We start from the raw sequence: 17,182 nt of genomic DNA, 5'->3' as shown, positions 1-17,182 counted from the left end.
GATGGCTCAGTGACTAACCCCTGTCACTAATCCCCGAGCGCAAGGTCACCACTTCCTAAGGCCTCCACTTGGGAGTCACAAGCCTCACGTCTTCTCTCCCTGAGCCCCGGTCCCATAATATGGTTACTGTGCTTCACTTGGCCTCGACGGCACCACCCAGATTCCCCTCTTGCCTGGGCCACCGCCCTTCCTGCCTCCTGCCACACTTGATAAGGAGATGTTCCCTGCGCCACAAGCTGTGGCAGGGACACCTCCAATAAATAAAGGCCTTGTGGGTCAGTTCCCATGACTCTCGCTGACAGGTCAGAGGGCAACATAATCTCTCACCTGACAACTCCCTGGACTGCACTGGCTCTCCGGTTTTTTCTTCACGCTCAGAGTAACGCCGAGCACCATTCTTAGGGATCCAGACTTCTTGGAGTTCTAGACTGTCTTCCTCATCGTCGCTCTCTGAATCATGAACAGTAATTGGGGTTGGTTTTACTACACGCTGAAGACCACTGGGGCCTAAAACAAAAAGCACAGGCCTAACAGTTACTTTTGCCCAAGAAAGGCTCTCACTCAAAGTACTATTTCTAGGAATCTGGGCTCACAGAGATGCGTTGGCTCCATGCAGCCTCCCTCATCATTCATTTTAATGGAATGTACACCTGGATGAGAGACTGTGAAAGCACTTTAACTCTAAAGCATTACATACACATTAAATATGATTAATATGCCCATCAATATTATACAGTTCTAAAGGCAAATAAAAACAGATTGCATGGCATCCCCCTTCAAGACCTTCACTATTTCAAAAAGTCTCAAGTCATGCTAATATAATCATAATAACAGTCATGATGACCATTTAAAACAGAGGCATTTTTCCAATTTTGCAAATGCACAAAAGGCGGCGAAGGAAATGAAGATGAACCTCGGACACCTGGGAGCCTGGTGAGCACTCTGCACTCTTCAGCTGAGGGGAGGCCTATCTCACTAGAGGAAGAAGATACGTTCCTGAAAGGCTAGACACTTGTTATAGTTTGGTTATATAAGTATTTATATTTATGCAAAAAGTGTTTTATCTGCTTGCAGGACACACTGTAAACCTTCAGCTTGTCTGGAACAATTCTCTCTGGAAAGTGACTGATATTCACTCCCTCAATAAAATGTAGACTCCAAGGAACCTGGGTGTTTTCCTGTTACATTGTACAATGCCTGGCAAAGAGCAGGCACTCAATATTTGTTAATAAGTGCCTGCATCTGTAAGACACTTAACACAAGGGTAAAGCTATTTTGCACTCACAAACAAGGCAGCCTTCCAACAGACAAGGAGTGAGCTAAACTGAATTCTAATCTCACTTCTGTCCCTTGCTCACTGGCTGAGTGGGCTTGGGCAAAACATTCAAACTTTTGAAAGGATGTTAGTTTCCTTATATAACACAAAGGGCTGAATTAGGTCATTTTTTTTTTTTAAATTATGCTTTATTGATTATGCTCTTACAGTTGTCCCAATTTCTTTTCCCTTTGTTCCCCTCCACCCAGTGACATCCCTCCTTTCAGTGTTCCCCCCACCTTAGTCCATGCCCATTGGCTTTGCATATAGTTCCTCTCAACATCTTCCTGTCTATTCCACTCCCTCCTACTATGCTTCTTAATTCCTGTACCATAGGTCATCTTTAAGGGCCTCTGACTCCATGGCCAGCCGTAAGTCACCCAATGGCAAAAGGAGATTAGATCTTGGTCTATTTGCTAAGCCAGGTCAACCTCTCCACTGCTCCCAATTGCCATGAAAATGAAGAGAGAGGATAAGCAAGATCTTTAATCAGGCCATTTATTTTCCTATTAATAATTTGAGTGCTTTCTTTCTCTACACACACACATGCCAATAAAGACTTGTTATCACAGTTAAAAAAATCAAAAACAAACTTGAGTAAGATACATATACATGGAGGAAGGAGAGCATCAGTATAACACCACCCTCAATAATAAGCAGCATAGAACGTATCATTAACTGTTCTTAGTGCTTCACTTGAGTAGAGTCAGGCCCTTGTTTTCAGAACCATGAATGTGGGACGTCACATGATTACCTGCTTGCTCCTCGTCCACATCCACAGGAATAACTGCCTGACTGTGAGCTGGAGTCTCATGTCCACTCTCAGCCACCACCTCTCCATCTTCTTGTACCATGTCTTCCATCTCATTCAATGCTTAAACAAAATAAACAGTCCAAGTCAAACCAGGAGCGATCTAAAAGAACCCACAATGGCAGACAAAACTGGGGCACCCCTGAGAAACGAACAGCCCCATGATTATAAGACCAACTACAGAAAACAGCATGTAACTGTGCTTCACTAGATCAACATTAACAAGACGTGGCCAGTTACTCTGTAGGAAAGGAAATCGCAGATGGGAAAGGAGCGTGTGAAAGTCCACCACTGTAAGACGGAAGCAGGGACAAAGGCACACAGCTGGGAGAACTCACCAGGGCTGTTCTTGAAGATGAGACCAGGGATGGCTGCATGAGACAACTGCCTGCCTCCCTCTAAGCTATCTGCGTTAAAGTGGTAAGAGCCACCTCCTGCAAGACACTCAATCCAGCCCCCCTTACCACCTCAGCCTGGGTGCCTGACCCCAGGCTGAGTCAGGATAATACCAATGCTATCCTACACATTTACAGCTCAGCCACAACCCAGAGGGCGGCACACATCCATCCCACCACCACCACATCCTCAGTGCCTGGGGGCGCTCAGTAATCACTACTGAGAAGTCAACAATCCAACCCTTGGAGTGAAATGAAAACAAACAAAAAAAAAACAACAAAAACAAAACCAGTGAAGGAGAAATAGATCCTGTTCCTGAAAGAATCTCCTTAAGGAGACAAGCAAATTAATGCAAGCGGATGAAGTTAAATACAAGAGGATAATAAAGAGTGCGTGGCCCTGCTTCATTCCAGGGTTGGTCCAAAACTAAGTAGAGGTCTATGTGTGAAAGGTTTAATATTCTACATTAAGGAGAGTCAGCATGTCAATACAAATTTTAATCTAATTTTTAAGTGTTAAATTTGCACCTAGAGTGGGGGCATCAATGTTAGTCATTTCAACTGGCACTAATCCTCATTCACCCTTTTTATTTTGAATCCCTGTACCACTTTTTTTCTTATTTGGTTTTGATGTTTCTCTCTCTTTTATTTGAATTCTTTCCACTCCTGGTTTTGAGGAAGTCACAAAACCTTTCTCCAGCTCCTTATTTTTTATTTAAAAGAATCAGTGTGACTGATATGTATGTAATAATATATACAAATGAATGTACTGTCAACTTGGAGACCCATGGCACCTAATGTTTTATACCAATCTTCATTTCTTTACAAATGTTGCCATTATCTTTGGCATTCTTCGACTTCCTCTTGTTGAACCTGTTTAATTCTTCAATCTTGGCCTTTATTAGCTCATTCCTTTGTTTCTCAGCCTTTCACAGCATCTGAAGCTCTCTTATTTGACAATACTGTACCTTGAGTATTTGGTTTATATGCAAGTCTCGCATCAACCAAAAGCTTCAGTTTCCATGTTAGCAGATATGAGTTCCATTGTTCTCTCCTAAATCAGTTTTCCCGCACGTTTTGATCCCTGCTGCACCTGTCAGCGGTTTCACAAGGAAAGGCACTCTCCGTGATGTACCGAGAAGCCCTATGGCCACGTAACTTTCTAGTGGAGATTACAATCTGTCCATTTCATCAACTCCAACCACACAACTGCAACTGGGTTCACAGGATTTGGGCGGTTTTGTACTATATCTGCTTGTCAGCTTCCCATGGGTGGGCTGTGTTCTCTGAAGTCCAGTTCCTTACGGTGCCAGTGGCCAGTATGATGGCACTCAGGGACAGCAAGGCAAAAGCGATAATACCTGCCCTGACCTCACTCTCCCTCCTCAACCCCTAGCACCTTCTGGGTGTGTACCTTTCTTCTCTTTTCTTTCTTTTTTTTGGCAGGGGAGAAGGGAGTGTCAAGGGAGAGTTTTAGCTATAGGTTTGAAATGCCTCAGAGTACGTACTCATGTGGAAATAAAAAGCATGAAGCTAGATATTACTGCAATACTTCAATAAATATGAAGATGAAGGCTGGCAAAAAAGGTTTAGAATTCTTAGCATATAGTTGGTATGAAAGTCATGAGACTGAAAGAGCTCGTGTAGAAAAAAAAGGGTTAGCGAGATCAAGAAACATGAAATAGAGGAAGTGGTGCAGTCAAAGAACACTGAGCAGGTACATTCAATGAGCTGGGAAGAAATCAGAAAAATGGTTTCAGAGACGCCAAGAGAAGAAACTATCTCAGGAGGGTAGACGCGGCATCAGTGACAACGCTGCTGAGATGTCAAAGATGATGAACTTGGAGAAATGACCCCCAGCTTTTTTAAGAGTCACTGTTGACTTTGTCAAGAACCAAAATGGAGAGTTCTGCAGAGAATATGTGAGGTGAGGAAGTGGGGACGAGGCTCACAGATGCTTCCTGGATGAGGGCCTGCCGCTTCAAGAGCGACCCTGAAGGAAATCATGCTCTACATACAGTACATGTTCATCATAGAAGGAGCTCCAGGCCACGAGGGCTCCCCATTCTCATTAATTACTGCGCCCGCAAGGACAGGGGAAGGGGCAAGAGACAGATGGCTACACGAGATTCCTTCTCTAGTTCTCACGGGTCTCATTCAAGTGGAAAATTGGATAAGGAAATAATTTGCTCCCTCCTCTCTTCACTCATCAACAGAAGGGCCGACGAAGCCTCACAGCACATGGGCTGGCACACAGAGGGTGCTCGGTCAATATTAAAGAACCAGATGGATAATTACACAGTGAAATCCAACAGGTCTTTATTAGTTTATGTACTTAATTTGCTGATGGTTGTGAAGACGTAATGATGAAAGGTAAGTGAAAGATGCCCAGCACAACGTCCACCACATCATTGGTATCCTTCTCAGCTCTGGGGACGTCCGAAAATGGTCTCCACATTCAAACTCAATAATCCTATCTATTGGTCAGGAAGATATGAAGAAATGTTCTTTTGCCCAAATCCTCAAAGTAAAATCTTCAGCCAAGCCTCTAAAGTCTATCGTAACCTAATTCCCAAAGCATCTACGAGTCCTTCCCATTCGGTAAGTACCCTTATAGATCCTGTGACAAGAGGCATTACAGGGACAACTCCGGAACAAGCAAACAGGCAGGGAATTCCATCCACCCCTTCATTTACCTTATCAACTTGGACCCCAATGTGTAAAGTGACTAAATGAAATGGGGGAGGACGGGGACAGAATAGAATCAGAGAAGCATGATCCAAAGTAAAAATCATTTCTGTCTGGAGCTCACAAAAGATCTGGGTTACCGTCGGCTGCAAACTGTTGCTCTCCTGGTTGCAGATCTTGCCGGAAGTCATTCTCCTCGTCTGAGTCATCTGGATGATGGTGATTGTTGTCGTGCATGTTGGCATTATTCTGGGCGTTGTTATCATTGTCATTGTTGGAGTTCTGGTTGCTGACAAGGGCCGAGGACACCCCAATTCCCGTGCCTGCACTCAGACCAACTCGAGCACAGCCCTAAGGCAAGACAAAAACCACACGCTTATAACCCTTCATTGCATCTCTACATAAGAATATTTATACAGCACTTTACTTATAAAATGCTTTTACATACACATACAGGACTTCATTTAAGGCCCACAACACTTCAGCAAGATAAATAGGTACTATGCCTGACTTACAGATGAGATGCACATTGGGAAGAGAGCTGCCCAATAGCACATGACCAACCAGTTACGTGGTACAGCTGGGACTTGAGACCCAGTATCCTGACCTCAAATCCTGAGCATTCCCCACTATATTGCTCTGCTTAAACAGTGGGAATGTAACCATTAAGAACTGGCAAGACAGAACATAAGCATTATGTTTTTATTACAGTGAGACTATAAATTAACATTTTTTCAACTAGGCAATTTCAAATTCCCAGGACATACATCTAAATAAAAAAAGAAAGGAGCAAAGTAAAATATTTCCAGATAATTTCATATTCCTTATTAGTATTTTGGGTTTCTGATTAGAGTTCATCTTCCAATTAATTACTCCAAATAATAATTTGTCTTAGCTCTAATTTCCACCTTTGCTATCTTACCTTCAGTTTATAAAACCAAAGGAGACAGTTTTTCCACTTAACTTTTTTCTTTCCCTTCTCTAGGGACCCCTTAATACTCATTTACAAGAAAAAGAGGCCATGCATCATTATTATAACCTTTATGGCTCCACTGAGGCTGGCAGGAAAACCCAATTATAACACTGTAAAGGTATATTATTAGAAAGAAAAAAGTCACTTGTTTTGTTTTCTCCCTTGGGTACCAAAATAAATAAACAAAGGCTTTCTCAAATGTGATTTACTTTAGGTGGTTCACGAAACATCTGGTCCAGTGAAATAAACTCCAGGCTGGGCAACAATTCGATAAACTGGCCGAAGGAGTCCAGCTTCAAAGCATGACACCTCACTAAGTTGATATCAACCAATCGAGTCCATCTTGAGTGGTCTGTTGATGAAATGGCCAGAAAGAATTTAACTAACACTCTCCATTACTAATTAATTTTGCTATCGGTCACAAAGACTTTCAAATCCTGTAAGTTTACTCTTATCTCCTGATCTCTAAAACCTGATGACTGCAAACTATGTTTGTTACCTAATTTCACTGTGAGAACTAGATAGCTTGTGACAAAATCAGCCTTGATTTAAACGTGATCCACTCAACAAACGACACACATATTCAATAGTAGGACACTAGTTAAAAAAATATTGGTACATTCATTTAATAGAACATTATGTAGCTATTAAAAGAATGAAGAACTAAATATGCTTGCTGATATGGAAAGCTCTCAAAATACTTACTATAAAAGACAAGCTATAGAACAGTGTATACACAGCAGGATCCTTTTGTACATATAAATCATTTTCAATGCTATACATGTACAGGCTGCAACGTGTGCAAAGGAATCTGTCCAGAAGAATATTCAAGAAAGCGTTGATGGTGGTTACCTTTGAGAAGAGGAGACTTTTCATTTTGTACCTTTCTGTACTGTATGATGTTAGCAATTGCATGTATTACTTTTAATTATTTTAAGTGCTAATAGGAGTTCTGAGTGATGGGATTATAGGCCATTTTTTGTTTTCTTCTTTATCCTCTTCTGTATTGAAGAAAACAAACCAAAACCCCAATAAATGTTTGTTTGTTTTAAGTGATCTATGCCCTCTACACCCTAAAGTTTGTATATCCCAATAAGTCTTGGTACAGCTGGGCCAGGGGTAAATTTCACTTCCAGTGGGTGAGATATGGTCTTTCTAATGAGTGATCGACCTCAGCAGTGCCTAAGAACCCAAAAACGGGCCTGGAGACAGGCTTTGTGAGGAGCTACACTATCCCTGGGCGGTGACTCAGAGAGCAGGGGTGGCTGTTCTGCAGGTGTCAGTGAGGGGGGGCGTGGTTGGTTAAAGAGGATATCACAATGAAAATTCTCTAGTTCTGAATTTACTTAAAGGATTATGGGTTTAGGTATTTAAGAAGAACCTTTATAGAAACAAATAGTATTATTCTCTTAGAGAGAAAAATGAACTCCCTCAATAATGAAAAATACCACTGGAAGAGATCTCAAACAGCCTAGAATTTTAAGGTGAAAAATGTCAATACAAGTTAATGTGTAATATATCATATAATTTCAGTGTGTGTGTGTGAAAATATTTATATACTCTAATTCTGTCCTTGTCCTTTCAGATAATGTGTCATTTGAAGGTAATTCAGAGAAAACCACTATAATATCCCAAGCAACAATTTCAAACCTTCATTATACGTGCCTGCCCCAAAGAAATATATATAAAAATCAGGGCACTTGAATCCATGACCTGGACAGTGCAAATTTCTAGGCAGATGTCGGGAGCTCAGAGGCACTGAATATACTTCCAAGTAGGTTATCAAAGGTCCCCAGAACTTGTATGAACAATCCATATATAATATCTACATTCTATATTAGGAATGCAACTCACAGCACAGACAGAAAACAAATATACATACTATCTCGATATAAAATGTAGACATATTTAAGACTACAGTACCTGAGATCCAATTGTATGGATTATGTAGATGGGGGCAATTGTAAATTGCCAGATATTTGATACAGGAAAAAACTTCATTGACTGCCTTCATCCCTATATCGGTGATAATACCAGGATTTTCTACCACATCAGCCAAACCATACTTCACCAGATCTGCATTAGCCATTCTGCCTAGAAAAAGAAATACAATTTTTTTAATTAAAAAATAAAAATAAAAAGGTCAAGTGCCATGGAGGAGCATTCCCAATTCTTTATCGTAACATCCAGTATGATTGCTCTCTCAGATCATTCTGTATCTGTTCAACATCAGGTTCAGGTTTGCATACCTTTTTTGTTTAGGTACACCATACAAACAATAGCATTTATTTTGCAAAGTAAGAATTTATATTAAATGTTAAGGGGCACCTAATAGGAAAAAAATGATTTCCAAATGTTTAGAAAAGGCAAAAAGAAAGCCAATTTAAAGCAAAACTGAGGAATACATTGTATTAGTGCACACTTATGGTGAAGTTTTAGTTTTAGTTTTTAAAAGAAAAATAAAACCTTAAAATAAAACTTTCTCAGTGTAAGGATCATAATTTTAGAGCTGGGTGCGGCCATGTGCACCAAAGTGTAAACTTGGGGAATTCAGATTAATTTTTAGAGCTCATCATATTGGTTAGCAAATCTGCATCCATCCGCAGAAAACGGACTTCTAACTCCAGTACACCCACTTTCTCTGCCCCGGGGCTTTAGTGCCTACTGTCTTGTCACAGCCCAGGGGGGTGTGTATAAGCAGAAGAGGTTCCCTCCATTCTAGTTTATGCTATTGGAAATCTCACCTCATTCCTGGTCCTCTATCATTGTTTCTACCATCTATCTGCCCTTTACTGTCCACGATGGCACACGTGACTCTGAACAATCTGAAGAAAAAAAGGAACTATGTCTAGTTCACATTTACAGCTGCAATGTCCAGTATAGGACAGGCGCATAGGAATTGAAACAACATCTCTCACAGTCCTCGTTACCGACTGACGTGAGCACAAAGGAAACCCACTTGCTTTAGTGAAGCCGCCCGGCACATTACAGGGATTTATCCTTTAGTTTGGAACATGCTTGAAACAACCAACCCACTCCAATGTCACTTTCCATATAGTTCATGGTATCTCCCCTATAGACCATCTTTTGTGTATTTACTGACATTTCTTGCAAATTTCACCTTAACCCATCCTTTACAATTTAGCTGAGCAATTTTCTTTAGCCTCCTGGTAAAGTTTTTCCTTGCCCTTTGGACTTGAAACTTACCTTCTCCCTCTGATTAGGTAAATCTTGGACTGATCCTGTTCCTTGGGTGCTATCTGCACAAACGCTGCAGCCTAGCATGAGAAATCCATGTCCTTCATTTACTGCTTTGAGACAACACCATGTTCCTGCTCTGGGGTGTCCTGATTGTCTCCCTCAAAACCCTGAGGACATCACCAAGGACTCATTTTTGTTTCTTTTAATTCAGCCAATAGGAATGCTAAAAGCTACCATTACTGAATGCTTTCTAAATGTCAGAGATTGTAATAATAAAAGTTCACGTTTTCTCATTTGCTAAATGAAGATAAACCCATTTAACAAATGAGAAGCTATGGACTAAAGAAGTAACTAGCCCAAGGTCCCATGATTAATAACAGGCAGGCCTCAAAGCCGGCGATCTCTCCAGAGCTTCAGCACTAAAGACTACTCTATACTGCTCTGGTTTTCGATGAGTGTTACATCCTATCACCTTCACATGACGCGCTGAGATCACAAGGCTATGTAAACATAGAACCCTCTCTAAGTGCTCCTCCCTGGGTCACCTTTTCTTATATTCCTAATACACAGCACCTGCTTTTCGGCACATCCATTTCCCCAACCTAGCACTCTCATTTCCACCATAAATGTATAAGGGACAAAGGTGATGTTTCATTTATATTTTGCCAGACATTTTGTAACAAAAGAAAAAGTGACTCAAGTTTTACCAGGGACCACCTGTATCTCCCAGAGAGATGCTTCGAAATCTAAGTAACTGAGAAGGATGACGTTAAATGCAAGAGTGTGGCTTGTAACCTCTCGCTTCTCTCTGGATAGTCTCTTAGAGGCACCTGGATCTTATTCTGATACAGAGAATCCTAGGCTGTGCTCAGAGAAGCAGAGAAGGGTCCTTATAAGAGAAAAATGGATGAACTGCAGCAAATATGAAGAAAAGAACAGCTTATAAAAACGTTAAAGCTAAGAGACTATTAAGTATGAAAAAGACTGTGAAAAGCGTTCTTTTGAAAAGTTTAAGATAATAGTAGTCAAGGGTAAAGTGCTTTTATCTGTGTGGTGAGGGGAAAGAAACACAACAAGGAAATATCTGGTTATAAAGGTGACTCTCAAAGACAAGCTTTCCCTGGGTCTAAATGTGGTCATCTTAAAGACACAAAATTTGCAGTTTTGAGCTTTTGAGAAGAACAGAACACAAGACCATAGAAAGAACACCAATTACCAAACTAATAATTTTAAGTTACTATACAGATACTGTAGAAATAGAGAATGTTAACAACTTAATTCAAAACCAAAAAAGCCTGATACCAAATACAACAGGTGCTAGAATAGTTTTCATTACAATGTTGATGAGACACCATAGGGACTTCACCCTTATTTCTATCAATGAGCCTATGGTAAAATTGGTTTCATCATACAAGCATTGTTTCGCTGAAGTTCCAAGAACTTAATAAGGACTCTATGGAAGGATTTACTGTACCATGATTTTATATGAAATTACGATGCCAGTTTAGCATTTTAAAGCTATGTTGGTGAAAAGCTGATCTTTTTCAAAGCCATATACATTAAAAGTGATTCCTGTGTTAAACTGGCTGATTTTTTTTAATCCTTCAGCTGTATGAATGAAAACTACAACAAAGAAAAAAAAAAAGAAAACTATTACTATGACATATATTAGAAATGAAAAAGGACAAGTCATGCTGTGTGACCTGGACTGTCCTGACCAGAAGAATAAGTCTACTATGGTTTTCTACAACGCAAATTAGATTCAAAGGAAAACAAAAATCTGGAATGATAGTGACAGTTGAAGAAAAGACTCGTTGTAAATTACATGGGGAAGAAACTAATTCTTGCAAAAATAAAAACATGCTGGTTTCTTACATGTATAACTAACGTCATGTGGGAAAAAAGTTTGAATAATGAATTGACATGCATTCAAACCCAAGGGATGAGTTTCCCCATTGTAAATACATTCCAGAAAATGCTGTGAACAAGCTTTCCAACAGCAATCATCATTAAATGAATACTGACCATTATGTGCTCACACTATCTGGGAAATCCAGAAGCCCCAGTGGGCTTATTATGGAAATGAAGAGCATGGGCAGGGAATGGGACCTCATCTGAGAGGACCATCAAAAGCTTCAAGAAGTGTGGCAGATCAAATTCAACAAATGGAACCAAGGATGACATTCTGTGAAAAAAATGAAGCAGAATGGAAAAGAAACTTGGGCAGCAAGAGTGGAGACAATATCAAATGTAGATAAGGAATTTTTTGATGGGGAGGTATACTGATAATCACTATATTTTCTGTATCATGCTAAAATCAGAGGCAATATTGAAAAAAATAATCACTGACACTTCAAGTTTAAATGAATAATTTCTTTTTCAAGAAGTGAGAGCACCTAAGATTATAAGTTGTCTTATATTCAGGATAATATGGAACATCCCGATAAAGGTTTCTATTTGTCTAGTAAGTTCCCTACAGCAATTCTAGGGAATAAAAAATGGGATAAGTCTTACTCTGCAGCAAAAACTCATCTACATATCCCAGATGAAGGGTTTCAAACTGGGGGAACTCCAACTCTGCCATCTTTAGGGCAGAAAAGACGCCATCTTTGGTGAGGGAAGGCTGGATCCGAACTTCATGCAACCTATGAACAAGAGATATGTATCACAGTACAATAAAAGCAACCAGAATCAAAGGTTCTTCCTAATGTAAGGCTCCGAAAGAAGTTTACCTCACTGAAGTGTCAAATGCAAACAACTTTTCTACCCTCCATTAAAAAATATCAGAGATGTTTCCTTTAAAGGGGCATTCTGCAAAGTGTGGGCACATCTTAGGTGGTACAATGAAGTTCTATTAAATAACAATGAATTACACCATAAGAATCGTATATCCTTTCCAGTGCTTTCTTAAACCTGATTAAGTCAAGATAAGAATCTGCTGCTGGTATTTTTCTAACATCTTTTTTAGGCTAACTGTTAAGTCCCATTTTAACAGAGAGTACAGTTCTACAGTAGGTAACAATAACTACTTACTCAAACTTAGAAGCAGTTTTGTTTTATTTATATTCTTAATATTCTACTGATGAAAAGACTTTGTTTTGAATAAAATAAAAAATAATTCAATTTAAATAACATAGTGAAGTAAAAGTAGAGGTAAACGTCTTGATAACATGGGAAATGGGAAATGGGGCATAAAATGAAATGGAAATGTGTTAAAAATATAAAGATGTTAAAAGGTCAGGACCTGAAAAAGCTGATTTTAAACACTGTTTCTCAACAGCCAATAACATCTCCAATGTAACTAAAGCGATTCAGAAAACCATCACAGTTGAGACAACGCTTTCTGAGCAGCTGAGGCACGAGTGTCTGCGCCGACTTGTGCTGGACTCTCAGGCACCTCCAGACAGCTGACTGCTTCTCTCTGAGGAGCCCAGCCCCTCTCAGAGCTGCTGGGTCTGAAGGAGCAGCTTAAATGGTCCTCCACTGTAACATAAGACTACCACCAAGTGAACCCCTGCTGCTATTTAAACAATTCCTGTGTATTTTAGGTCTCAAGAAGGCATGATCATATCCACACACGTACATTTTTGTAAAAACAAGAAAAAAACACAGAATCCTATGACAGAAGATACAGGTGAAGGGAAACATACCTACGCGCAGCAGTGATGATGAGGTAACCAAGGTCTACTTCAAGAGCATTTTTGCAAGCCCCCAAAACAATGGTGTGCAAGTTTCTGAAACCACCTAAAGGAGAAAAGGAACAAGACATTTTGTTTGATCACAGCACTTTTATTAAAGCATTTATTCACACTTCAGAAAATTATTTGTTTAAAAGTAAATCTAAGTTTATTTTTCCACTCAAATTAATATCTCAGAACCAATTATGACTACTAATCAACTCCTAAATCGAAAACAGATACCGTCATTCTGCAAAGGCATTCTGATAGCATCTGAAAATTAGCCCAAATTATTAATTTTTAAGTAAGAATTTTCAGAAAGCCAGAAGCTCACGAGGGAATTGTAAACAAGGGATCCTGACATTTTGTGGCCAAAGTATGAACCTCCAACATATTTACAAGGAATAAGATCAGCACAACTTTAACTTCAGCTGGTTTTGTTTCATGTTTTTAAAACTAGTAAATACAGAGCATAAAAAGTATATAAATTACTAATGTATACAGTACATGAATTTTCACAAAAGACTGATTTTTCTGAACTTTCATAAATAAGACCACACAGTACATACACTTTAGTGTCTGGCTTCTCTTACTAAACATTTTGTTTATGAAATTCATCCACTCTTGCCTATAGCTGGTTTGTTCATTCTCATTGTTATACAGTATTCCATTGCAAGCACATGTTACATTTTAATTTTCCATGCTACTGCTGGTAGGCATGTAGGTTGTTTCCATTTGGGGGTATTTATGAACAATGCTACTATAAACAATCTTGAACACTCTCCTCATGAACATATATATGTATGTATTTCTGTTGGGTTTCAAGTATTATTATCATTATTATTGTTAATAGGGTTTGTTAACAATGGTACTTGATGATTTTCCATTTATACTTTGAATATTCAAAGTTAGATTTTTGTTCTCAACTACTAATTATCTAGCTAGCCAAATTTCTTGGTGTTTTTATTTCAATTAGATGATTAGCATGGAGAGCATTCTATTTTATATCATTATTTAAAATATGATTAAGGGACCTCAACAATAAAATGTTTTTTCTTTTAAAAACCATCATCAATGGATAGATCTATATCCAAGTGATAAACATAAAAACATGTTTCAATATCTGAGTTCTTTTGTAGGCCTAAGGTATCCAAAGTACATTAGACATCCATGTTTAATATCCATGTTTAACATTTCTCAGATATATTCCAAATATAGCAGATGTATTACTAACTAATAAGTATTAACAAACCAGAAAACATGCTTTAAAAAGGTTTAACACTGCATAAAATGAAAATGAATACTAGCCAGTGTTCATGGTTACTTATTAGCCATAAAATACACTAGAGAGAAAGTGCCATTACTAACAAGAATTTTCTTTTGAAGATTCAAAAGAGAAGTAAATAAAAGCTTAATGATTTTTTTAAATTATTTTAAAAATATTTAGTAACTAAATAAAAATACCTGATCTCCAACTGTCTTCAACTACATGTTGAATAAGACCTCCAAGGAAAGGAACTCGAACCATTTCTAAATGTTCCAAGTTTCGGGCAGAGGCCAGGCCTGTTACTAAAGGGACATATTTCAAGGAATTTGTAGGACCTTGGGGGAAAAAAAAAAATTCAATCAAATGAGATAAACAGACTTAAAGATAAATTTTCAAATCAGCAGCTAAAATTACTTAAATTCTTTTTTGGAAAATGACAACCAAGTAGTTGGCTCTCTCCAGTTTATACTTATTATAGTAGAGTGAAAACATTACCCTGTTCAAAATATATTTAGCATAAGAACTTGTCAGTAACATTGGAGAGATGTTTAGTATTTTTTAAAAATAAATTCCCTGAAGCCTTAATAGTTCTGAGCTCAAAATAACTAAGGGAGAAAAAGCCAAGTTGAAAATTGGGTCCTTCATTCAAGTAAAATTGCTTAATCACTCAAACATGTCTCTGTGTAATGCGTGTTGTATTCAGTGTATGGAACATCACAAAAGATTTGGTCTTACCAAAGAGCTTGCGACTGACATGGAGATAAAACTAACATGAAAAATTATAGAAATATAAAAAGGCAGAACATATCAAGTACAACACAAGACCTTCTATATCATATAGAAAAGAAAGAAGGGAGGAGGAAGTGGAAGGAGGCACAACTTGAAGGGTGTGTACAAGTACAGGGGAGGAAGGAAGCACAGAACTCAGGATAAAAAGACAATACAGAGTCTAAAGAAAGACCCTAAAGTGAATGATGATTTGCTTGTAGACAGTGCAGAGGCAAATCTGACTACAAAAGAAAGTGTAGCTTGGAAAGACGTCAGAAACAAAAATATCAAGAAGGGCCTTGGTTATTACAAACTTTAATGCAGAATCGTTTCCACCTGACACTCTCGGGAAATAGAGACACTGGAGGTTTCTGATTAAAAAACTAGCAACATCAAAGCAGTGTTTTATGCTTTAAAGTAAACATCAGACAACTGCTTACATGCAGAATGATTAGGAGACCAGAGACAAAGAAAGCAAACAGAAATCTATAAAACAATCCTGTAAAAAGTAAAAGTGCCAAAGTGCTTAGAAATATGTAGAGATGTGGTGTCGCCTTTTCCCCATTACGGGTCAGACACAAACCATGTATCCACTGTCCTTAAAACAAAAAGCATATTTATCTTCACAAAGTAAGTTACAAATATATAATATAGTAGTAGCAAAATATAATTTCATTTACAAATGTAGCTGTGGATTTTGCTTTAGGTTATTTTTAGAATAGCATAAGTATAGTTCCACCATAACTATGTCCCATTACCTGCACAGTTCCTCATGACGAACGTTCGTAAGCTGATGCAAAGAAAGTCTTTGAACGGCTGTGGTTTAGTGAGTCTTACCCACTTCATATAAAGGTGCCTTAGCATTGGAATACAAGGAATTTCAGGAACATTCACCCCTAAAACATATACAAAAAAAGAACAAACAAGAAAATCAGCAAGAAATTCTGTATCCTGTGTCTAAGTTCAAGAGTCTGTATTCTGTGTCTAAGTTCAAGTTGATAATATATCCTTCAGGAGTATTTTTATCAGAACAAATTACCTAATTAAAGTCTATCAAGTTTGGCTTCTTTAAAGAACAATTGAAAAAAAAACCATAAACAGACTAGTACTTTGTTATTTCTTTAGAAAAAGCATACAGGAAGATAGGATTTAAAGAAGTACTTCTATATTTTATACAGGTAAATCTTTCTCATAACTCTATAAACCCCCCAAGATATATTTGCCCTGTGGATATAAAATGAAAATAGGTTACTGAAAGCAAACTTCAGAAGACATAGAAACAATATACCAAATTACTATTTGACTACCAATGCCCACTATCTTGCCAATGAGAAAACAAAACTTCTCAGCACAAAGGCAGGCTAGCTGGCTCTAAATATCATGATTTCTGGATGATATCCAGAGACAGAGATTAGAGCTCTTTCTACAAATGTATGAATCTTAAAGATTTGTAAATGTGTGGTAAGAGCCAGTCACCATGATGCTGAGAAAGGGAGAAACCTGTCAGTCGTGTACTTTAATATTTCAAATCCTTCTGATCCGTGAGTGGCTCAAAGCTAGGAATCATCCCCACAGAGGACTATGTCTGGAAGAAAGGGGAGGGGATATAAGGTGGGAGGAAGAGTCAGAAAGTATAGGAAAAGAAAGAAGACAGGTAACTTGTAAATTCTAAATGGAAGGAAGCAGCCTGAGGAACTTGCCCAAGAATATAAACACTGTAGGCTAGAGAAAAGCCGAGGACGTGACACAAGTTTCTGAGAGAAACCCAAGGGTCCTGGGCAGTGGTACTTCACAAGCAGTAGCCGGCATTAGTTTAATTCGACGCTTAAGCCTGAGTCAACAGAAGCCCTGCTAGCAACACAACTGGAGAAAGCAGTACTGGAGTGGCTGGATGCCTGGTTCTTTCAGAGCTAAATTCTACTGTATGGATGACTCCTGAACCTGGTCCTCCCAGAGAAGCACGGTTAACTTTAACTTTGAACTATGCATACACATTGTGTGGCAACAGACAGGAAGCAAAATCGGGGATGAGAGGAAAGGAAGAAAAGCAGAGCAAGTAAGGTACAGATTAAGACTCAAGACGCAGA

General features: G+C 38.7%; 1 protein-coding gene across 5 annotated transcripts in view; it reads right to left on the bottom strand.

Moving 5' to 3' along the window:
- The window catches only part of LOC150000823 (F-box only protein 38), a 49,085-nt gene that overhangs the window by 16,079 nt on the left and 15,824 nt on the right, over positions 1-17,182 (bottom strand). For 4 of the 5 annotated variants that reach the window (XM_090288349.1, XM_090288351.1, XM_090288352.1 and 1 more), the window contains exons 6-14: positions 15,854-15,991; positions 14,525-14,662; positions 13,034-13,127; positions 11,898-12,028; positions 8,106-8,276; positions 6,392-6,534; positions 5,350-5,560; positions 2,070-2,189; positions 328-507 (exon numbers count right to left, since the gene is read on the bottom strand). In XM_090288349.1, coding sequence (XP_090144475.1) covers positions 328-507; positions 2,070-2,189; positions 5,350-5,560; positions 6,392-6,534; positions 8,106-8,276; positions 11,898-12,028; positions 13,034-13,127; positions 14,525-14,662; positions 15,854-15,991 — 1,326 coding nt within the window. The remainder of the gene's footprint in view (positions 1-327; positions 508-2,069; positions 2,190-5,349; positions 5,561-6,391; positions 6,535-8,105; positions 8,277-11,897; positions 12,029-13,033; positions 13,128-14,524; positions 14,663-15,853; positions 15,992-17,182) is intronic. The other variant, XM_090288350.1, reaches the window with a different exon arrangement.

The sequence above is a fragment of the Furipterus horrens genome, unplaced genomic scaffold, assembly GCF_987537825.1.
Source record: "Furipterus horrens unplaced genomic scaffold, mFurHor1.1.pri manual_scaffold_10, whole genome shotgun sequence".
Lineage (NCBI taxonomy): Eukaryota > Metazoa > Chordata > Mammalia > Chiroptera > Furipteridae > Furipterus > Furipterus horrens.
This window is presented reverse-complemented; position numbering and strand designations above follow the sequence as displayed.